This window comes from Quercus robur, chromosome 4 (assembly GCF_932294415.1).
Source record: "Quercus robur chromosome 4, dhQueRobu3.1, whole genome shotgun sequence".
Taxonomy (NCBI): Eukaryota; Viridiplantae; Streptophyta; class Magnoliopsida; order Fagales; family Fagaceae; genus Quercus; species Quercus robur.
Window position 1 is genome coordinate 24,850,870 of NC_065537.1, and position 24,922 is coordinate 24,875,791.

At 34.3% G+C, this 24,922-nt stretch overlaps 2 protein-coding genes and 1 pseudogene across 2 annotated transcripts; all 3 read right to left on the minus strand.

Annotated features, from left to right (window-relative positions):
* Positions 1 to 894: 894 nt before the first annotated feature.
* Positions 895 to 17,506, minus strand: LOC126720958 (ATP-dependent helicase NAM7-like; annotated as a pseudogene).
* A 1,395-nt stretch (positions 17,507 to 18,901) lies between these two features.
* On the minus strand, positions 18,902 to 20,047 carry LOC126721614 (disease resistance-like protein DSC1). Its single transcript, XM_050424665.1, has 2 exons — positions 19,689 to 20,047; positions 18,902 to 19,585 (listed from the first exon to the last, which is right to left on the minus strand). Exons 1-2 carry the CDS (start codon positions 19,935 to 19,937, stop codon positions 18,902 to 18,904), a joined length of 933 nt encoding a protein of 310 aa, XP_050280622.1. The 5' UTR covers positions 19,938 to 20,047.
* A 130-nt stretch (positions 20,048 to 20,177) lies between these two features.
* Positions 20,178 to 23,139, minus strand: LOC126720956 (disease resistance protein RUN1-like). The gene is made up of 3 exons (XM_050423898.1): positions 22,974 to 23,139; positions 21,672 to 22,390; positions 20,178 to 21,324 (listed from the first exon to the last, which is right to left on the minus strand). Exons 2-3 carry the CDS (start codon positions 22,175 to 22,177, stop codon positions 20,178 to 20,180), a joined length of 1,653 nt encoding a protein of 550 aa, XP_050279855.1. The 5' UTR covers positions 22,178 to 22,390; positions 22,974 to 23,139.
* Between the last annotated feature and the right edge of the window lie 1,783 nt (positions 23,140 to 24,922).

The window sequence follows — 24,922 nt, forward strand, 5'->3', positions numbered from 1 at the left end:
GCGATTCATCTTATCCACTGTGTAATTCTCAAATAAGATATCAAGATGATTTGCTAGTCTTGGCATTTCAGATAATGGCAAAATATCCCAGACCTTCAAAATCTGAATGTAATATGAATTCTCCTCAAATATGCCAACTGTCCAAACAAGATTTAGCAACCCATTGACCTTGTATTGCTCTAATAATTGGGAAGAAGTTCCATGATGGTAAAAGAGTTTTTTCATTTGAGATTTTGACGCCAACCATTTGCAAGATTTTCCAATAAAGTAAGCACTTCTTTACAAGTCTCAACATTTTCAACTTTTGACATGGATTTCAAAAAGTCATTGCTGAAAGGGACCAATATTAATAAATAAAAAATAAAAAATTAGTGAGGATCAATTGATTATTGTTTAAACCTAATGAATTGAGGAATATGGAATTCAAATTCCAAAAGCCTCAGCCTCCTATATTGAATATTATCTATGCTTTGGTTCCTAGCATAAAATTGTAATTAAGAAGTAAATGGAAATTAATTAAAATGAACTCACTTGGATATGTAAAATCAATTTTAATATGTTGTTCCCCTGATAATATATGTTCAAGGGGAAGAACAAAATTGAGACACAATGATTAAATCTTTTCCCCTTCATTTTTTGAGCAGTTTTATTATATTATGAACAAACCATACTAACTTTATGGAAAAAATAGAAACTGGGGTCAATAAATTCTTCATATTGTCAAAAAGAAACTACCATATATGAAATAAAAGAATTTTCAGCTCATACTTTTTGATAAGAGAAGCACAGAAACTGGAAACAATAGTTGATGTATCATTAAAAATAGTAAAAGGAAAAAAATAATTTAATTAGCATACCTTCCATCTGGCCTTTTTGAACAGAAAGGAATCCATGTTGAGTACAATGTGTATTTGGTTATGTCCAACCAAGGCAACTGTAATAGCCTGAGCAAAGCTTTTGTCTTCATCAGCATTGTAGAAACACCCCCGCTTCTTGGCGTCGATGACTAAATCCTTCCAAATAGTGCACCTTTTATTTAAAGTCACTTCATTTCCCAATATCCAAAGGAATGCCTGCAGAGTGAAAGCGTGCCTATTAATTGCAAAAGCCACCAAAGCCTCAAAATATGTCAAGACTCAAGAATGTATTACCTTGCATGGATTAGTGCCACATTTGCTCTTTGATGATTGAAAGTTCAAATATGTGTATAAACACCCTTGAACGTTTAGACCCTCGATTTACAAATTAACCAATTCTGGCTTTATGTCAAACAACTAGTGTGCGGAAAATGAACATAAGTTATAATATAGAATTGGATAAACTATCTAAGCCAAATTAAAATCACAACCCACAGCAGATAATAAAAAGGCAAAGATAAAAGGGAAAGAAGATGCAAATACAAGGACAACACGCGATGTGTTATCGAAGAGAAAACCGAAGCCTTCGACGTAAAACCTCTCTGTCGCCCTCCAAGCGGTAAACAGTCCACTAGAAAATGTAGTTGGGATACATAGACAGCAATAGACCCTCCAAGCCTAATCTACCCAGTGCACCTAAGCCTTCCAAGCTTCTTGCTCCAACGAGGTTGCGCCGAACCTTTTTCTTTTCTAGCTTCCCGGATTCCGCTACTAGACCGTAGCATCAACCAATGTAGATTGGTTCCTTCTTAACTGCTTCCCAGAAAACCAAACAGCCCTCTCACAGTGATGAATATGGTGAGAACAAGGTTCTGGTAAAATGCCTCTCAAGAATTTGACAATAGAGAGGAAGAGAGTTGAGGAATTTGAAGAGACTCTAATGTATAGATTGTTGGTGAATCAATCTTGTTTTTCTTTAGGATTTCTCTCTTAAAATTCTCTCTGGAAGCTCTCTTTCATTTGTGGGTATAAGGGGTATTTATACTGGAGTGAGAGAGGAATGTGAAACGTCAGGTTTTACAAAATAGGGGTGGCTCGCGGCTTGACCTTGCGACTTGACTGAGTCGCGAGATTCAGTCGCGAGATAACCGTATGGCCAGTTGTCCTGTTTTGTCCTGTAGTGCTCCAGCTAGCATGACTGTTCACCTTCTGGCACGCTTGACACGTGTGCTTCGTCTGGCGGCTTGAAGCCGCGAGCCACCCGCGAGAACAAGCCGCGAGTCTCTGTTTTCTTGCACACTCTTGAGCAATCAACACTCTATCTCACTCACTACCCTTACAACAAGCCCACCTAAATACAGGGTTACTAAATGCTGAAATACAAGCAAATTTGGCATGGAATAAAGCTAATAAAATGGTTGATTAAATTCAACCTTACAATGATTTTTAAGAAAACCAACAACTCCATTAGAGAAAATTATCACATCCTCCTCACCACCCTGAAACCCATAAACAGAGCGAACACTAATCGAGAAGTCATCATTAGAATCAGCACTGTAGTTTTTCACCTTCTCTCCAATTGCAAAGACTTGTGCCTTGTATGGTGAGATGATACCAACTTTAACTTTCTTCTTTGTGCAAACAGATTCTTTAGCAGTGGCAAGAGAAACAAATAAAAAAGAGAGTCATTGTACTCATAAAATGATCTATCATCAAGCTGACCATAATTTAAAATTCCTAGTCTAACATTTCAGCAAAATTGAGATTAGGATTAGTTCCAAATTTAGACATACCTTTGAAAAGACTTGCAACTATCTCAGACACCACAGCAACCTCAACCATATTTTTGAGACTGGCTGTTATCAAATTCCTCTTTTTCATGTGCTGCATTAATGAAAGAGTAGGAGCCGAACATATTTCCCTGAAGGAAACTCCTTTCCTGCCTTCTTTCTTTGACATTGGGGCCATCCAAAATCTGATTTTCATAGAACACCCTATTTGGAAATAAGCTTATTGTAGGATGCTTCCTGTGCTGGACATTAAGAAGTTCTTTCTTTGTCCTAGCAATACCAGCCTCTGGAACAAACTTCTTTCAAATTCAGCTTTCTCAGAAACCAAATAATGGCAAATTTTAAGGATACATAAAATCTATTAATAATTCATAAAGACAGAAAGACAAATAAAACTTTAAACCTTGCTTTTAACCATCACAGGAAGTTGCTGCTCATCCCCAATGAGAATAGTGAGACGGTGGCCAGGAAGTTGCATAGGAATGGTGGATTCACATTCCTTAAGCTGAGCAGCTTCATCTATAACCAGTACTTCCCATTGAGTCTTTACTTCATGCTATTTAGCAGTGCTTGATACAGTGCAGAAAGATAGACATAATTTTCTAGGCAGAATTTTTTTTAAATAATAAATAAATAAAACTAGAATGAAATTTTGATATTACAACTGAAATTTTTGACATAGAATTTAGTATAAAGGAGTGCCAAGGGAATTCTCTTTGTCATATGCATGGTTGGAACGAATCATATCTTAGTTTTCTGGTACCTATATGACATGGATTACCTACTACTAGTCAATATGATTTTTGTTTGTTTTTACCTGAGAATTATGATCTTCCACTGGGTGGTTTCTTCTAAGATGTTAACAGTGATTCCCCAGTGTTTCAAGTAAAAATTATGAAAAACTTGTTATATTTGATATCAGAATTTTGAGTATTTACCTGTTTCAAAGTTAAATTTCATTTCCTCTTTGATGGAGGATGACATTTGTTCGATTTTAATGTTCAGAGAGTGAGAGAATGCCTTTGTTGCTGCTGCATATATGGGAACATCTATTCACCCTGCATGGGATTATTTGATTTGCTTTCCCATTTTTTGATGGAATTGGTTATACATTTTTCTCATTTATGATTGTTCAGGATTATGTAAGGGAGTTGCAGCTATTTCAGAATATGTCCCTTGTGCATCAATATGATAATGGTGAATTATGAATTATCTATAGGAGTTAGAACTATCTCAGGAGATGTCCCTTTTGCATCAATATTACAAACTGACCGTGGCCAAAGCAATGTGGCTCGTTCTTAAAGAATAAAAGAGTCGGATTTTAATGAACTTGAATAAAATCTAACTTTAATTCATTTGTCCAGTTAAGCATTGAAAGTAATTTTATTTTCATATTTACATGGGCCTTTGATAGTTTTGTTCTCTAGTTGTAAAATTCAAGTAATTCAGGTTGAACAAGAAAAAATGGTAGAGGACAGTGATACTACCTAATTGAAATACTTTCTGATGCTTATGATATTTAAAATATAGAATTACACATAAGGAAGATGTCATTGCACACAATTTTGGCCAGTATTATATCAGCCTCATAACTTGTTAGTATTATGCAGAAGATAATCTTGAAAGCTGTTCCAGAATTTGCATTTCTTGTGTCCTATTTCTTAGACTTTTTCATTAGTTCAGAAAAATAATGACAATAAGAAATAAGAACAAATGTGCAAAGATTGTAGTTAAGATGTGCATGAAGTGTATAACTTGCAAGAAGCATTTCGGGCTAGTGATGGTCATAACCTTCCTCTGAGGCATCACTGCCACAAAAAGCCAGCATCCAAATAGAACAAGAAGTGAGAATATAGATGTCTCCAAGAAAGCTATAATCTAAGATATTAAAAGTTAAAGATCAAAGGCTCCCAACATTTTCAAACTTCATTTTAAACTCCAATATTGATGGAATGATTGATTAGTAAATATCTGTATAAAGTTAAAGATAGAAGGCTCTTAACAATTTCAAACTTCTTTTTTAATTCCAATATTGACAGAATGATTGATTAGTAAATATACATTAAAAATAAAGAATCGATATTCTATTCCTATGAAGAATGTAAACCTACCTCATTACTCATTAGGCAACTTTCTTAGCCATTTCCTAACAACGCCTCTCCCCATAGTGGAGTTATTTCTGAATATCATTGATAGGAGAAACCGTTAATCCTTCAAACTATCCTTCAATTAAACATGCATGTCTTGTCTTCATAGGAAGGAAAGTAACAAAAAAATGACACATAAAGTTCTGATTATGCACATTGAAACCTCAAAATATCATTTGCAAAATAAGGTTATAAAGGGAAAAAATTTATAATGTTGCACACCAAAGTAGGTAATAGTAGTAAAAATACTAATAATAATAATAATAATAATCACCAATGATATTTAGATTTGTCACAAATTTGGAATTATATTGATAATGACAAAGCTATTATGAAAAGTATTTAGTGAATCCAATACAGTACAACCTAGGGAATTTCCACTAGGCCAAGTTCCACAAAACAAGTTAAAGGAAAGAAAACCCCTAGTATTTAAACATATGGAAGTCCTCTATAGGGATATCTTCAAACACCAGGATATATACAGTATTGGGAGATTATGGGACAAAATAAATCTACAAGCAATTGTTGGTCACAATATTTTCAATATCAAGATTTTGGCAAGTAGCAAAGCTAGTTCACCTAAAGCAAAACAGAACTTTCTGACTATGTTTCTAATTGAAACTTTACTCCAACAGCATGGTTACTCCCATTTGACATTCTAAGGAATACTCTTTGTTTAAATTTGTTTAAGCTATTCTTAAGAAAAAATGACTTATAAATAATAGTTGGAAATTTGAAATTGTTACTTACATATAAGTTGTAGATGATGATTCTGAATCATCCCTTAGACTAAGTGAAGCCAATGGTTTTGATAGTGACAGCAGAGGATTGGCTTTAGGACAACTACACAAGTAAATTGACCATCTCATTGGAACAACTAAACTCCTATAGCAAATAAAATGTTGAGTTAGGGTTCCACAATAAACATATTAATATTTAGCTACTTCTTTTTTTCCTAGTTTGACGAAGTCCACATAAAAGTTTTCATTTTCTTCTTTCCCACACCCTGCAGACCCAAGGCACATAGTTTGTAACAATGCCTTTGCTTAGATAGTAATTATAAAAATCTCTCTCTCTCTCTCTCTCTCTCTCTCTCTCTCTCTCTCTCTCTCTCTCTCTCTCACATTATATTTGTATGTGCCTATACATATATAAATAGATGAAGACTCTTGAACTGCCTTTTAAAAGTATAATTGATAGATTCCTTTAGTTTGGGCAAAATTGATTATACCATGTTGCCTCCAACCAGAAAATCTAACTAGAATAGCACATAAGTGAATGCTTCCACTTTTTACAAGTCTTCTGTGTCACCTTGGTGGTGAGTTGGATATGTTGCTTTCCCATAGGTCAAAAATCCAATGGATTATAGATAAGGGGGGAAAAAGTTCAACATTTAGATTCAGAAACAACATTTAATATAAAATAAAATAAAGTGGACTAAAAGCTAATTGACAAATCATGAATTCAGATAAATTCATACCCGTTGAGAGATTTGTATTTGCATTGATTCATCTTATCCACTGTATAATTCTCAAATAAGACATCAAGATGATTTGTTACTCTTGGTATTTCAGATAATGGCAAAATATTCCCAACCTTCAAAATTTGAATGTAATATGAATTTTCCTTGAGGATGTCTACAGTCCAAACAAGATTCAGCAACCCATTGATCTTGTTCTGTTCTAATAATTGGGAAGAAGTTCCCCGATAAAAAAAAAAAAAAGGTTTTTCTTCCTGTGTGATTGACGCCACCCATTTGCTAGATTTTCCAACAAAGTAAGCACTTGTTTACAAGTTTCAGCATTTTTCACTCTCGACGTGGATTTCAAAAAATCATTGCTGAAAGAGACCTACAAAAAACAAAAACAAAAATGAAGTATGTGTCAATTGATTAATGTTTGAACCTAAACACAACACTAACATTAATAATCTAGGAATATGGATTCAAATCCTAATATTAAAGAAGCAGATAATAACAAAGACAATGGTTGATGTATCATTAGAAATACGAGGAGAAAACTTTGAATCAGCATACCTTCCATTTGGCCTCTCTGAACAGAAAGGAATCCATGTAAGGTAAAATGTGTATTTGGTTATGCTCAACCAAGGCAACCGTAATAGCCTGAGCCAAGCTCTTGTCTACATCAGCATTGTGCCCCCTTTTTCTTGGCATCAATGACTTATTCCTTCCAAATAGTGCAACTTTTAGTTAAAGTTGCTTCATTTCCCAATACCCAAAGGCAATGCCTGTAGAGTAAAACCATGCCTATTAATTGCAAAAACTAACAAAGCCCCAAAATAAGTTTGAGCTGCCCATAGTCAAGTCTATAATGTGTTACCTTGCACGGGTTAGTGCCACATTTGCTCTTTGACAATTTTTGAGAAAACCAACTGCTCCATTCACATTACATATGACAGTTGAGATAATTTTCATATCCTCCTCACCACCCTGGAAACCATCAATAGAGCAAACACTAATTGAGAAGTCATCATTAGAATCAACACTGTAGTTTTTCACCTTCTCTCCAATTGCATAGACTTGTGCCTTGTATGGTGAGATGATACCAACTTTAACTTTCTTCTTTGTGCGAATGGATTCTTTAGCAGTGGCAAGAGAAACAAATAAAAAAGATAGTTGTTGAACTCATTAAATTATCTATCACCAGGCTAACTATAATTAACATTCCTAGCATAACATTTCAGCAAAATTGAGACTTCGATAAGTTGTAAATTTAGACATAACTTTGAAAAGGCTTGCAACTATCTCAGACACTACAGCAACCTCAACCATATTTTTGAGATTATGGCTGTAACCAAACAAATTTCTTTGAAGGAAACGCCTCTAATACCTTCTTTCTTTGACATTGGGGCCATCCAAAATCTGATTTTCATAGAACACCCTATTTGGAAATAAGCTTATGGATGGATGCATCCTATGCTGGACATTAAGAAGGTTTTTATATTTTCCTAGCAATACCAGCCTTTGGAACAAACTTCTTCCAAATTCAGCTTCCTCAGAAACCTAATAATAGCAAATTTTAAAGATACTAAACTCGTAATAAATTTGTAAACACAGACGAACATCCAAAGAGAGAGAGAGAGAGAGAGAGTGATAATAATAAAACTTAAACCTTGCTTTTAAAACAGGAAGTTGCCGCTCATCCCCAATGAGAACAGCGAGGCAGTGGCCAAGAAGTTGTAATGGAATGGTGGATTCACATTCCTTAATCTGAGCAGCTTCATCTATAACCAGTACTTCCCATTGAGTCTTTACTTCATGCAATTTAGCAGAGCTTGATACAGTATAGAAATATAGATGAATTTTCTAGGAAGAATTTTTTAATCTCCTACTCACATCTAAAATCTGGAACAGGGAATCCTCTCAGAAAACTAGATTTCATTAAGTGACCAAATCTTTGATCATTTTCTGGAGACTTGCTCTATTCCTTTGTCAGCAACAGTAACATTACTCAACAATTTTTCTAGAGATGTGAGCAAATCAAGAGCTAACTTCATCTTCTTTACCACTTCTAATGAAATAAAAGAAGTTGGTAAGTGTGTACACAAATTTACATTACAATACTTCAAACGCTGTAAGATGCAATTGAAACTCCTTTGAACAAAATACTCAAATGATAAATGACTATCATATTTGTCAACCACCTGTCCTTCATTTTTCTTGTGTTTGTTTTCATTTAAGGCCTTAACAAGAACATTCCTCACATTTTTCTTGCTCTTCTTGTCTTCAATTTTCTCCTACTCATTGTCTGTCATGCTTCTGTCATTCATGTACGAACTTTATTGCCGTCTAGGGTCCTCTAGCAAACATATCATTAATGTTAAACTACCTTTCCAACTTGTTAGGTTTTGAGTTTGTAATGTTGGCAAACCATGACAAAACATGACAAAACTAAGTCTCATTGGTTTAGAATGGTCTACATTGAAGTCCAAGACAAAAAACTCAAGTTCGGGATGAAAAAAATTGAAGCAAACGTAAAATGGCCATAACTTGACAATTTGAAGCCCAAATCGCGAGCCATTTTTTCCAGTATTTAAAGGACATTATAAACTAACCCTAGGTGGGGTTTTGAGAGTTTTTTAGAGAGATTAGAGTGCATCTTGTACCTTTGTTGTAGATCTAGGGTTTTGTACCCAAAAGCTCTCTTATGTCTTCTACCGGTGTTATTCCTTAAAGAATCTCAAGATCCGGTGTTGCAAATGTAAAAAGGCCATAACTTGACAGTTTGAAGCCCAAATCGCGAGTCATTTTTTCCAGTATTTAAATTACATTATAAACTAACCCTAGGTGGGGTTTTGAGAGTTTTTTAGAGAGATTAAAGTGCATCTTGTGCCTCTTTTGTAGATCTAGGGTTTTGTACCTAAAAACGCTCTTATTTTTTCTACTGGTGTTATTCCTTAAATAATCTAAAGATCCGGTGTTGTAAAAGTTGTTGCATACAAGATCAACGTTTAAGGAGATCCAAAACCTTTGAGTGGAGTCTCAAAGTCACAAGCAGGTGAGCTTGTGTTGTGTTCGGAGCTATCATGGGGTCATGGTAGTAAGTTTCTTACTCGAGGTAGCAATAAAATGTTAGTGGTCTAAGTTCTATTATACAAACTTCAATTCTTTTATAGTGGATTTGCTTTTTACCTTGAGGATAGTTAGGTTAAATCCTCCCCAGATTTTTTACCAATTTGGTTTTCCTGGGTTATCATATTATTATGTTCTTTATTTTCCGCACTTTACAATGATATGATATATGTGTGTTAACCTAGATCTAATTAATTTGACTAAGTAATCACTTGGCTAATTAACTAGGTTAATCTAGTTGAGTTTTAAGGGGTCTAAAAATATACAAGTGGTATCAAAGCGGGTAGCTCTTTTGTTTTAGATCTTTGATCTAAGAGCTGATCCTTGACCCCTGTTGTCATGGATAATTTTAAGTGTCTTTCTAATCAAATTTCTGCTCATATTTCTGTTGATCTTATTGATGCTTGTGAAACTTTCCGTAAGGAAATATTGAAATCTATGAAAATTGCTAAGAAATTCAAGGAAGAGTTAAAATTGGCTAATCTTGAAAAAGAGGAATTAGTTGTTAGATTAGATGAATCTAATAAAAAGAATGAATTTTTGAGAAATCAAATTTTCTCTCAAGATGAGAAGATGAAAAGCTTGGAACAAGAGTTATTTGAATCTAAAGCTAAAATTGAAAATTTGACTAGTACCAAGCATATTATTAATAACAGAAGTGTTTATGTTTCTCTTAAGCCTAAAGCTGAAAAAGTTTATATCCCTTATTTCAAGAGGAATAATAAATAAAAAACTTATTTTGCTAGGTTAGACAAAGGTAAAAGTTCTGATGTAGATGCTAATGTTTCTAAATCTATGTCTAAACCTACTGTTAGAGGGCATAATAAATTTGTTTTTATGCCTACTTATCGCCTTTGTGGTGCTGTTGGTCATGCTAGACCAAATTGTTCTTTGTTGAGGTAAAAACTAAAATCTAAGACTAGATTTGTTGTTAGGAATACTGATGTTACTTAATTTGTTCCTGTTTGTCACTTTTGTGATGTCTCCAGTCACATTCGTCCTAATTGTCATAAATTGAATTTTAAGCATTCTGTGTTTCAGTCTAGGATATGTCACATAAGTCCATATAAATTGTTTAATATTCTTTTGAAAAATTTGAGCTTGTTGACTTGTGAAAGGAATTTGCAGGATTTCAGTCTCTCTCAAAAAATTGGTGTAATCCCTCGAATACACTCTACCTCTCATGGATTTTCACCTACAAAGCCAAAGACTCGTGCTATATAGGTGAGAAAAGACTTGCTAAGGTGAGTATTGTTTTCTTGTCCCTGATTTAATTCTTTCAATTGTTTGTGGACATGTTTTGTTTTTGTTTTTAGTTGTTTTGTTTTTTAGGTTTTTTTTTTTATTAAAAAAAAATCCAAAAAAATTGAAAATTTTCAAAAAGACAAAAATATTTTATTTTGAGTCCTGTTTTATTTTTCTTGAGGATTACATGAATTATAATATCTCTCTCTTAATTTAGAACATGCTTAACATTGTGAAGAAACTTGAATAGTATGTGTTATATAAGTGCTAAGCTATTTTTTATTTTATGTGAGTATGTACTAGTTTGTACATATACTCAAGGGTTAATTAAGAAATTGATATTTCTTGTTTGTGTACCCTCTATAACTTAGTTAAGCACTGTCATGCATTGCATTTTTAATCATCTAGCACAATGTGTGTGTGTTTTTTTTTTTTTGGTCATAAAATTTTTTAAAACCAAAAAGATTTTTGTTTTTTGTATTTCACATCTTAGATTTATAATCAAGGATTGGCCAATTTACTTTTACATAACATGTTTATGTACTTTGTTTAACTTGGATGAACTTATTTATTACACTTTACTAGTTGAAACTTTGTAGTGTATATTGTGTGGAAAGATATTTATAGTTTTTTACCACATGATCTTGATCTTGAAGTCACATGCTTTTGATTGTCGGACTTAAGCTTATTGAGAAAAATATAAATAACCGTCTTATCACTGTTTACTAGCCAATCATGAACACCTTAGTGCATATCGTAAGATTTTGTACTCGAGAAAGTGTAGCACATGCACAAAAAGGACATAAAGTATAGCCTCGGTTTAAATGCTAAAATTGGTGTGTACATTATCTCGACTACTTTAATAAGTTTTTGCTCAAATAAAATTGGCGTGTATATTATGAGGCAAATCAATAAACTTACATGATTACAAGCTTGTTTTTTAAGAGATGTAAGAGTTATATGATATAACTTTTTAGGTGATGGTCTCTTTCAAATTCTATGTGATGAATTTTTTAGAAATTGTGATTGATTTCTATTTACATATCACCTCACATGTATCTCAAGTTTTTACTAGTTGCAGGCACTACACAAATTACTCTTTGCTAAACTTGGTACATGATATTGTGTGTGAATTTGTTTTGGCCATCCAAGATTACATGTTCCTTGATTTTAAAGAAAAATGTATTTAATGTTTAAGTTTTGAGGACAAATTGATTGAAAATCTTGTTTTTGGAAGATCTAAGTTGAATTCAAGTGCTTTTGAAAAACAAATTCATCTAATACCCATGCATTTTATTTATAATACAATATGCTTTAAGGAGTTTCTGTATTAAAAAGCTCCGTAATAAAAAAAATAAAAAAAAAAAAACTTATTTTTCCAAATTTTCAATCAATCGAACCTGTTGCTTAATCAATCGAAATTGCGATAAAAAATTTGGTTTGAATCTGCCTAGCTCGATTGGTGCTCAATTGATGCTCGACTGATCAAAACTGAAAATTTTTCAGTTTTTAAGTTTTTTGACCAAATTTTTTTTTCATGCATCATTTATATTTAGGATTCACATGCATTACATTATTTTTTTTTTGTATCCGTCTTGTAGTTTTGCAATCATATCTATCATTATTTTCACACATAACATGCATACACTTTGCTAAATTGGGTACTCAACTTGATTTAAAAATTGATTGATTAATTTTTGAGTCCTTTGTATATTTTAGTATATGCTATTTTTTATGTGTGAACTACAAAAAATATTTTTCTTAAAAGATCTGATGGATCATCAATGTGCAAATATTTTTTCTACTCATGCAACTGTTTATGAGTCACATAATGTCAAGTTTGCATTTATTGAAAGAGAGAATATTTGTGTTCATGTGTAACCTCAAATTTTTTTTGAGTTTGGTTTGTGTGTTTTTATTTATCCCCACCTCCTAAATTTTCCCCAAAACTGTTTTTCCAAAAACTTGTTTTGTTTTTCTTATTTTTATAGGTGGAGAAATTTGTTTTTAACTTTTGTTGTTCATAGGGGGAGTTGTCTCTATTCTCTATAGAGTTGAATTGTTTTGTGTTCCCTTAATTCTCTATTTTCTCTTGACTTCTGTTGCGTATGTTTTCTCTTTTACTCTTTGTTTGAGTTGTCTTTGTCAATAAATGATAAAAATAGGGAGAAATAGATGAAATGTAAGAATCCTGTTGCTTTGTTTAGGGGGGAGTTGAAATTGTTTTTGAAATGGGAAGAATATAAAAACTTTTTGATGTATCTAACTTAAGGGAGAATTAATTTACTTTCATTTTTATATTGTATTTCATATTATTGTTTATATGTTTTTCTTTCCACATATGTGGTGATGTGTTCTTTTGAGTGTTTTCAGGAAAGACATGTACATTTTGATCAAGACTTTCTACTCCTTCTTGCAACTTCTAAGTTAGGAGTCTTAGATTGAGATTTGTGATGTATTAGGACATTTTATTGTATATGGGCATTATGTTATATCTGTGTTTTATCACAGATTGCCAAAGGGGGAGATTGTTAGGTTTTGAGTTTGTAACATTGGCAAACCTTAACAAAACATGACAAAAACTAAGTCTCATTGGTTTAGAATGGTCTACATTGAAGTCCAAGACAAAAAAATTCGAGTTCGGGATGAAAAAAAATGAAGCAAATGTAAAAAGGTCATAACTTAACAATTTGAAGCCCAAATCATGAGCCCTTTTTTCCAATATTTAAAGGACATTATAAGCTTACCCTAGGTGGGGTTTTGAGAGTTTTTTAAAGAGATTAGAATGCATCTTGTGCCTCTTTTGTAGATCTAGGGTTTTATACCCAGAAACTCTCTTATGTCTTCTACCGATGTTATTCCTTGAAAAATCTCAAGATCCGATATTGTAAAAATTGCATACAAGATTAACGTTTAAACAAATCCAAAACCTTTGAGTGGAGTCTTAAATTCACAAGCAAGTGAGCTTGTATTGTTGCAAAGGCCAAGGAAAAAAGTAGTCCATGGACTCGAAACTATCATGGGATCGTGGTAGTAAGTTTTCTACTCAAGGTAACAATAGAATGTTAGTGGTCTAAGTTCTATTGTACATGTTAGTGGTCTAAATTCTATTGTACAAACTTCAATTCTTTCATAGTGGATTTGCTTTTTACCTTGAAGATAGATAGGTTAAATCATCCCCAAATTTTTTACCAGTTTGGTTTTCCTGGATTATCATATCGTTGTATTCTTTATTTTCCACACTTTACAATAATATGATATATGTGTGTTAACCTAGATCTGATTAATTTGACTAAGTAATCACTTGGCTAATTAATTAGGTTAATCTAGTTGTGCTTTAAGGGGTCTAAAAACAAACACAACTAGATGATGAAACAAGGCATTCATATAGTATGCTAACTCGATTATCAAGGAATATATTGAGGAGGTATGGTGATCAAGAATCTTCATTCGTTTCCCATTTCCAAATAAAACCACATCTCCAAGCCCATAAGTATCATATTCAAGTGACTCTGTCACATTCTTTAGAAGCCTCTGTGTCACTTCCAAAACAGCAGTATTACTTGGGGCACATGTAAGTGCTTTGCATTTCATTCTAAGCAAAGAGAATAAGAGCACAGTGTCTGGGTTTTCCCAATTCCTAGCGGGCCCCATATTAGTTTGACTGTATTCTGATGATCGCATTCGCTAGTTACCAAGCAGCTAAGAACTGCATCTTTTTGGAAGGCATATAAATCAGAAGAGCAGATTCTGGAACTAGTAGCTGCAAAGGCAGCACTGCAATTTTCTTCAATAAGGAAGGTAGTACAATTTGTAGCATCCTACATAATGTAATTAAAGGGAGCTCAAAAAAAAATTTATTGCCAATAAAAATAGCATGGCCAAAATAACTATTGTACCAAAACTTTAATTTATGACCAATTTTAGTCCCCAAAGTTTGAAGTGATTGCTTTTAATCCCAAATAAATTTGAAGTGGTCATTTTTAGTCCTTAACAAACTTAAAGTGACCACTTTTACTCCCAATGGAGTGATTCCGTGTAAGTTTTTAATTTGGACACATCATCTAAAAGACTAAAAGTGATCACTTTAAACTTTAGAAATTAAAATTCCTCACATGCTAAAGTTTAGGGATCGACAACAGCGAATTTAAGCCTAATATTAATATTAATATACCATATGAAATAAGAAATTACCAAAAATTTTACCATAGAACTAGATTGCAGCACATTCTGAATGATGTTTAAGTTCCCGCCTTCCAACTTAGAGTTCAAGGCCCTCCATATAAGAATATTTGTGGTCATGTTTATCAAGGGAACTGCATAAAGAGTCTCTCTTCTTGTTCTTGCCATGTTCAAACAAGATAGGCTTTGAGGATAATACTGTCAGAAATCTTTTGTATCTCACGCTCTGAACAAAAGCAACAAGATAGGACCTGTTTGGTCTTTCTAAATCAGCAATGCATTTTGGTCTTACACCTTTTATGGCAATGATGTCTCTAACTTCAAGTTCATATCTCACACCATGATTCTCAAATTTTTTCACACTTTCAAGTGTAACATGGTAAAAGAGGTCTTTGGGTGGTTTACATTTCACAGTTTGCCTGACAGAAAATATTGCATGCGTAGGTGCTTGGGATACTGTTGACACGCTTGACAACAAGTCAGCATAAGTTTCTTCTGATAAGAAACTCATGCTGACTTGTTGAGGAGAATGAGGTCAAGTACTCTGTGGTCGAGTAGAATGTCTCTAGGATCTTTCTCACCTAAGTGAATAATTTTAATTAGAGGAAAGATAAGCACATGTATTAGTGTGATAAACAATACATGATATGAAAGTTATTGCAGCACTATATCTCTCTATGAAAATTTACATACAAAATAAATAGGTAACCACATCCAAGAGTTTCAATCAATTTTGTATCATATCAGTAAAACCAAATCATAATAATTCAACTATTTGGTGTGGCTAACAGCTAGATGTCATACTACTTAGTCATAGCATGCACACACACACACACAAAACAAAAAGAGAAATAAAAAGCTTTCAACAATTATTTTTCATCTACTAAATCATTCTTAATATATTATGATTAAATATGATTTGAATACAATATCAAGCGTGTATTGAACCCACATTGTTTATCTGCATGATTGTGAAACTTCCCATTTCTCTAGCATGGGATTTGGGGAGGGGGGTTGTTATTGGAGTATTTATGTTAGAATACCACACATTTTATGAATCTTGAATAGAATTTCTAATGCTGAGACATTCAATCTTTTTTTTTTCCCCCAACTTAATTAGAGTATTGGGATGGGTAATAGCAGTTTTCTTATAATCAGTCTTTGTTTCTCAATGTTGTGAAGAGTGTTTATGGCGATGTATTTTGTGGCCTGAGAAGTTAAGTGACATATAGTGCCAACTTGAATTACAGCTAAAATTCATAACAAAAACCTGGCTATAGGTAAATTGGAACTTTTGCATTGAATTACAGAAAGTGTACATTGTTTTCTCATCAAATATGTTGTTTATGCAGAAATTTGAATCGAGGCAAGTTCTTAAAATGTCTATGGATATTATTTACCTAAGGACAAGCAAGCCAAGAGGCAGTTCGTTGAGTACTTGAAAGGTTTGTCATTTCCTCCAACTTGAAGGAGACACGGTGTCTCATCCTATATTGCTCCACTTAAGAGCTATTTGTAATGCAGGTAAAGCCGAGTCTGGGTCTAAGTGACTTCATTAATGTGCAGAGAAGGAGCTTTAAGTTTCCCTTAGTGTAGAGGGCCCATCATAGGATTTTTTTTAAAGGTTTCACAAGAGATTTGCTAGACTGCCCTTGTCTTCAGTTCACCGTATGCCATGAAGTTTGAGATGCTTATAGCTCATAACCTTCTGCAGAATTCAGAAGTGGGTTGACCTATTAAATGCTGATTTTCATTTTCCAACTATCCTTTCTACTTGCATAAGACTTGACTTGACTTGACTTGACTTGAAATTGGAGCTTTCCAATTAATGCTTGTCTTATATTCTAATGGCAATATTGTGACTTGGAACTACTTTGAAAATTTAGTTTGACCCTTAGAGAATTGGCTATAAAATATGGATAGAGGATCCTAAAGGATAGAAAGATCATTTTAAACGCAAAAACTTGAGGAAGAACAAAGTTATAACAGCCGCTATAGCTGCTATGCCAACAATAATGAAATCATGGCTCTGTAATCCTCACTATATCAAATATTCCTAATTAATAGAGAAAGAACAAAAAATATTAAAGACCTGTGCTTTTAGATTATATCTGTGAAAATCATCCCTTCAACCAATCAAATATGAACTATATTCTTCCAGAGATCCAACCAAAGACAATAAAATGCACAACCATTTCAATTTTTGGTTAGCATGTCTTAAACGATTAGCTAACCTAGCAAATTATTATAGACCATTTAAGTGCGCTGCTGTAACGTAAATCATTTATGATTTATCTCAAACAATCCTGTACACAGCCAAACAAATTTGATGTAGCTTCTAAAATTCAAAATGGTACACATTTTTTACAAAAGTCAGGATTCTATGCAATTGGTATATATAATTTTTTAAAATTAAGAAACCAATTAAGTCCAAACAAATAAATAAAACTAGGAAACAATTGCAAGATTTTTCCTCACCACGATAGGGCCACATGGTTAGCTGAGCAAAAATTATGCATCTCAATTTGACAAATCAAATATAAAAAAACAAAATCATACAAAAGAGAACAAGACTGAGCTCACATCCAAGGCAGAAGGAAATCCGGGGCCTACCAGTGACTTTAACTGCAACCATCCTAGTCAACTGCATTAACCAAAAAAGAGATCAATTAACAGAAATAAAATAATAATTTTCAAGTTCAGAAACTTAATCAGTTCCCAATTGTTTTTACAAAAACACAATAAATACTTATAAGTTGATATGATATCCATTGCCGTTAAAGATGCAAATGAAACAATGCTACCAAAAAGGGAAACATACCTTGTCATCAAATGCAAGAAGAAAACAGACAGAAACGATGATGAATAGAGATTGAAGTTAACAAAGTCTTGGGCCATTGAAGTTGAAAACAAACAAAACCCACCACTAATGGTTAAGGTCTAAGGGCCTCAGTTCAGTAACCCTTTCAAGAAAAATCTCTGGTGCAGCAAAAGCAAAATAGCTTAAAAAGCTTGGTGGTGGGCCCAACTAGCCAACTCATGCATGACATAGATGTGTCATCATGGAACAGAGGAGACTGATATTCTTCTTTATCATCAGATTCATAAAATGGCAACTCACGCCAGTAATCAACATCATCATCATGGACCAGAGGAGACTGATATTCTTCTTTATCATCGAATACATAAAATGGCAACTCACGCATGTAATCAACAACATCACCATCATCATGTCCAGCAGTTAGAAGGGGCAAGTTAGGTATAGCAGATTCTTGAGGAGGACAGGTGCATTCTACGTGGACCCCCCACCTTTTTATATAATTCGCATTGTCATTGTGAAGGTCTCTACATGTAACCTTAACATGATTCTGGTCAGTTGGATTTGATTCATTCAAATGCTCCTGTAGAGACCGTCTAGGTGGAGAAAATAAATGTAGATTACCATTATTACCAAAGTGTCTAATATACTCATATTCACGATTTTTATAACTGTTGATGGAAATGTAAACATTGCCATGAAAGGACTCTCGTCCAAGAACAAAACAGACAGCCAATTTTGGAAATTTGCGACCAACCCAGAAAAATATGGAATTATCAACACTTTGATGATTAAACCATTTTGGCATTTCAGTTTCGCAAAAATAAATAGTACGATAAACATCTCGATCATCATATGCAACGCCCTCAATTTTAGATGGGAAATGATTGGAGAACTGCCGATCCATTGATATGTCCCCATCTTCAGATTTAGATGGGAAGTAATTGGTGCTTCTTGCACTACCACATACTCTATTTGGTAAAATCCCAATAATTTCTATTACCTGCATGCAATTAGAAAATTCAAGATATTTTCCATTTAGCAAATCTCGTAAAGTATTTAGAGAAAGTAACAAAAGTTGTTTCTTTATATATATATATATATATATATATATATATATCTTAAAGAAAGAGAGAAACCTGATTCAATAGCCCACTTGCTGATTGGGAATTCAAAAGCACGATATTTTTCAGAAGTTTCGATTCTGAAAATCCTAGAATTTCACGAAGCAGCATGCAATGCTTGATGAAAAGTTTTGTTAATTTGGGACATCAACAAATGCTTTCAAGGACAGTAACAATATTAAAAATATTGGATTCAGATAGATCAATATATTCCAATGCGGGGAAGTAATCAGGCTTCATCAAAAGATCTTCATAGCCCTCGGAAGAGCTATCAAAAGAATTGCATGTCGGTCTCAATTTGGTGGTAGAAGTCGACAATTCCCCAAGGCGTTGCAATTTATAAATGCTATCTGGAAGATCCTGAAGGTTTTTGCAATTAGAAAGGCATAATCTATTAAGCTTAGTGAGATGCTTGATTGATGAAGGCAGCTCTCTAATACCACTCCAACTTAAATATAAACCCACTAAACATTCCATTTCTTGATGAAAATCGGGGAGCTTCTCAAGCCTTAAGCAGCCAACAAGATAAAAAGATTTAAGAGATTTCAACCTGAGTTGGCTCGGAAGAAACTGAAGTTTTAAGCAACCACTGAGATCCCATATTCTAAGCTTTTCAAGATATCCAAAGCATTCATCAATCTCAACTAAATTTTCACAACCAGAGAGGTTCAAATCCTCTAAATTTGGGGCCCGTAATTTAGGTAATTTAACTAAATTTTTACAATAAGAGAGGTTCAAGTTCCCTAAATTTGGGACCCATAATTTAGGTAAAGTCCTAACAAATTTACAATCTTCAAAATTGACATCTGTCAAATTTCCTAACCGGCACTCCTGTTATAGGGGGGGGGGGGGGGGGGAATCAAAAGTTAACTAAAACAAAATTTGAAATAAATATTTATCAAAAATCCCAATTTAAAAATACACATAATCATACCTGCTTGATTAGCTTTGGCAATTTGATGCGACTATGTGGCATCTCCATAGCAACAAGTTGTTCAGGAAAATATTCTAATGGCAACTGAAAAGGATAATAGGGCCACTTAAGAAGTACTAAATTGTTGGGAAGAAATTCAAGTGGTTTACAAATATGTACATTCTCAACTATTAGAAATTTGAGATTTTCCATCCTTATGAAAGCTTCAGTGTGTAGTTGCACCTCTACTAGTTGAGGCGAATGCAACATTATGCCTCGAATATGTTTTGAACCCTAATTGGAGAAGCATCAAGTCAACCATAGAAAATAATAGAATTTTCAAAATGTAAAATGATTTTGAAATTTTAAGCAAAAAAAAAAAAATATATATATATATATATATATATTGATGAACTAATATTTTATAAAATGTTAAAAAAATTAAAGAAAAAATACAATACTTGTAGCTACTGAAAAAAAAAATTAAAGAGCTATTGAAAAAAAAAAGAATTATACCTTATCTGTAGTTAGTACTTTAAGTGAATCCTTATAACAACATAATCTGCTACGTTTTCTAAGGATGTCTGGTGCTTCTTGTCGAACAACTTCCTTGCCCATTTGTTGTATCAAGTCATGCATTGACAATCTACCAAATTTGTCAAGAGTTATGAGATACTTATTAACAAGTCTCGGAATACCAAAGCCAGGACATAATCCACAAGCATTTAATATCTTTACAACATAATCTTTGTTCCATCCTTTGAAGAAGCATGCAATATCAAGAAAAATATCTTTCTGTGTGTCATGCAATCCATCGTAACTTACTCTAAGTATTTTTTGAATGTCTTTATTGGGGATTTTGTTATACATATCTAATGCACTTTCCCATTCACCTTTAGCTTTTCCACACAAATCACGAGCTATTATTTCTAGAGCTAGTGGAAGGCCTTTGGCAAAATCTATGAATTTCCTTGCAAGTTTAGAATAGTCTTCATCATGAGGTTTGTTTCCCGAAAAGGCATGGTCTTTGAAGAGTTGAAGAGCTTCATGTTTGTTTAATTGCTCGACCTTGAATTCCTTGACCTTGTAAGTTGTACAAAGCTTTTCTTTAAGGGCAGCTAACAAGCTTATATCTCTTAATGTTAAAATGACTCTACTTCCGGGAGCAAACCAATCACATTTTCCAAGCAAATTATCTATTCTTGTCGAATCATCGACATCATCAAGGATTAAAAAAACCTTTTTACAGCAAAGTCTATTTTGTATTAAACTGATTCCTCTAAATTTGTCGCTCACTCTCCAAGTTGCATCCACTAAGATGTCATCAAGAAGTTGCTTTTGTAGTGTGATTATGCCAGCATCTGTCCCCAAATTTTCTCTGACATTCATTAAAAAGCTGCTTCCATCAAAATGTTTAGAAATTTTATTATAAACAGCTTTTGCAATTGTAGTCTTTCCTACTCCGGGAAGGCCATGAATCCCTACCATGCAAAATTCATCTAACCCAATATCTAAAAGTGACTCTATGGCCTCTGCACGAGAATTTATTGCAACTGGGTATTCAGCAACATATAATGGCGTCAAGTTTAATATAGCAATTGATATCTCTTCAACAATGTTTTGAATGAAGTGAGATTCAGATTTATATGTAGAGCAACTGACAATCACATAGCATAAGAAAACATATAATTAGTTAAACTAGAAGATAAACTACGAATTCAAGATATCTAATTGTGAGTTATAACACACAGCTGACACGTTTTAAAATAAAGTAAATGAAATATAATTCATATCTTTGATAACTGTCATTGATATTAACATCATATTAGAAGTATAAAAATACACGAGAGAAACTCGTAATTGGACCTTAGAATACTAACTAACTTTGTACTAGATGATATGATCAAAATAGAATACATTTGCATGCAGTGGTTATGACAAACCAGATTAGCAGTATAAAATTAGTAAACTCATGAATCATGATATCAACAATTAGATACATACCCTTTCTTGTAATGCCATCCAGATGCATTAGCTGCTTTTCTTAGAGCATCCCTCCACCTCTGCACCTTATCCTTGTTATTCTTGACCTTCATTTCATGATTAGCCAATGCCATTCCAAAGTTTCCCTTTTGATTTCGTATTTCTGATGGATCAACATTGTAAAAAACTGGACGAATTTGAACCTCCTCGTCCTTTTCTCTACAGTCAACAATCTCAGCAAGTTCATCCAAGCACCATTTGGACTTTGCATAGCTTTCAGAGAAGACAATAACCAAAATAGATGAATTTTTTATGGCTTGTATAAGTTCTTCCGAAATCTCTTCTCCCCTCCGAAGTTTATCATCGATGAAGGTATAACAGCCTTTGTCACACAAAGCCTTATATAAATGACTGGTAAAACCTTCGCGGGTATCTTCACCTCTAAAACTCAAGAAAACATCATAGTTCAATCGGCGAGTGGAAGAAAAAGAAGAAGAGGCTCCTTCATTGTTCAAGAAAGACATCATGGGATCTATAAACAGAAGATTAAGAAAGGAGTGAATTGAATCAGAGAAAGAAAAAGGAATCAGATCAGTGCATCAGGTAATGCGTTTGAATGCGATCGAAGAGAAGAAAGTATGAGAGTGGGGTGTAGGAAAACGAAAAATGCATATCTTTTTTTAAAAAGAACATTGTAAACACGCGTCTACAATTTTTCTTCCTTTCTTCCAAGAAGGTACCTGGTAAAAGACTACCAGCACTGTAAACACTAGTTTTAAGTACAGTAACACTTTAACACGCGTTTTCCACACTAATATTCATTCAAACGTATGAAAGAAACTTTACCACTCTTTCCACAAAGTATGCCTTCTATTTTGGACTAAGAATTAGGACCGTCCAAACAAAGCAAATGAAACAATTAAGAACAGAACGCATTAAAAAAGAAGAGTAGTGGGTTGTAAAGTTTGTGTCTGTGACCCACCCCAAAACAAAAAGTTTGTGTCTGATACCCTCCCATATATATAAAAGTTGGGCAAATCTTATGCTAGGTTGGAAGGACACGCCATTTTTGGCGTCGTGTGGGTATCGGACACGTGTCGGACACCGGAACGGGTACGACTCGCCGGATTTCGGTGTCCGGCGAGTGTCCTCTTTTTTTTTGGTTTCTCCGACGCGTCCGACACGCCAGCAGTGAAATAAAAGAAAATTTAGGCATATTTCGGGTCATTCCGGCTATTCCGGCCAATTTCGGCCGAAATGAAAATTTCGTCCGATACAAGATTTTGACTAAAAAAAAAAAAAAAATCAAAATCAAAATCCTACCTCCTCCTTCTGGGTTTCGTGCTTTTCTTCCTCCTCTTCTTCTTCTTAATTTCGGTCTCTTCTTCTTCCTCCTCTTCTTCTTTTGGTTTCGGTCTGCTACCTGACTGCCTCTTCTTCTTTATTTGTGTGTCTTGGCTGTCCTCCACTTGTGTTTATAGTTTAGACTTTAGAGTCTTTAGAGCATCAACATTGGGGCTTCTATATGCCAAATGTTAGGAACATTTGGCATTTAAGCCCCAAAACTACTCAACAATGGGAAGGCCATATGCTAAATGCCAATTCCAAATTTGGGATTTAGCTACAGTACCATCTCAAATGTAAGATGGTACTGTAGCTAAATGTTATAAAAAAAAAATAATATTTTAATACTCTCATTTCTCTCTCCTCTCTCATTTATCCCGGTAAACTCCTCTCTCCTCTCTCATTTTTTCTGTTTCTTTTCTCTCTCTTTCTTCCTGCTCTCTCTTCTTCAACGGAATGGAGGCAACGGCGTGAAGGCTTGATCAGAAAAGCTGTGGTGGAGGCGTGGAGGTCGTGGGTTTCCGGCGTGAGGGTCGAATTTGGGTGGCGATTGGGTGGCGTTTGGGTGGTGTTTGGCGTTTGGGTCGAAGATGATGATGATGATGAAGAGCAAGGCCAAGACGATGCGGTCGTCGACGGTGATGTGGAAGAGGAGGAGTGGACGGTCGCGGAGGAAGTAGAGGAAAGACCAGGCGACGAAGATGGCGAGGAAGACGATCATGGAGATCGGGTGCCAGAGGAGGCTGAGGAAGAGGATGAGGAGCGCGATGAACGTGTAGTTCACGCGGAAGTGACCGAGGTTGCGCTTGAAGCGAGCGGTGGCTTCGCCGAGTGTGTCAGGGCGCGTGAAGGAGGAGAATGGGTGAGAACAGATGAGTTTGGGTTTGGGTTTTGCGAGAACAGATGGGTTTGATTTTTGATTTTGGATTTTGGATTTTGATTTTGATTTAGGATTTTGATTTTGGTTTTGATTTTGATTTGGCTGGATTTGGCTGTACTGTGTTGCCATTGGATTGTGTTTTTTTTTTTTTTTTTTTTTTTGGTTCAGCTACTGGGTTTGTGGTTATGGCTAGTGGGCCGACGGTGGAGGTGGTGGAAGTAGTTGTGGCTGGTGGGTCGACGGTGGGGTGGGTGTCTATGGCTCCGTCGGAATGGGTTTTGGGTCAGTGGGTGGCAGGGTGGGCTTGCTGCCTGGGTTTTTTTTTTTTTTTTTTTTTTTTTTGGTTGTTGACGGTAAATTATGAGTTGGGTCTGGTGGTGGCAGTGGCGGTGTCAGGTGTGTAGTGCGTCGGTGGTGGGTTGTGGTGGCTCTGGGGCTGAGGATCGGTTTGGATGGCGTTTGTGGCTGGCGTTTCTGGGGTATTGGGTATTGGGTTGAAGCAGCAGTTGGTTGAAGAGGTTATTTGGGGATTGGGTTTTTGTTTTTATTTGGGTTTAAGGATATATTATTTTATTATGTAAAAATATTATTTTAATGAGTAGAATAGGAAAATAAAAGTTGGGATGTTGGGTGTATTGTAAAATGGTATTGTATAATTGATAAAGTAGGTTTTTGGGATGGTAAAATAAGATGGGATTTAGAATCCGGATGTGGATGCTCTTAGGCTTTAGATATTTTCTTTGTTTTGTGGTGTTTGTGAGCCCCACGTAATACTCATTCCTTCCAGGCTCTTTTGTTTTGTCCATTTGAATTTAATTAACATTTTTTTTTTCTTTGTTTTGTTTTGTGAACCTCACGTGACTCATGATAAAAAAAGAAACTTTCAACCTTTTGATTCCATAGTCATTAAAATTAGAAAAAACATAGGACTACAAAATTTTTTACAATTTTTTGTTACAATTGTGACGTGATAGATTGTAATTGGTAAAAAAAAAAATTATATACTTATAACTTTAAAACCTTCAATATTTATTATATGGATTTTTTT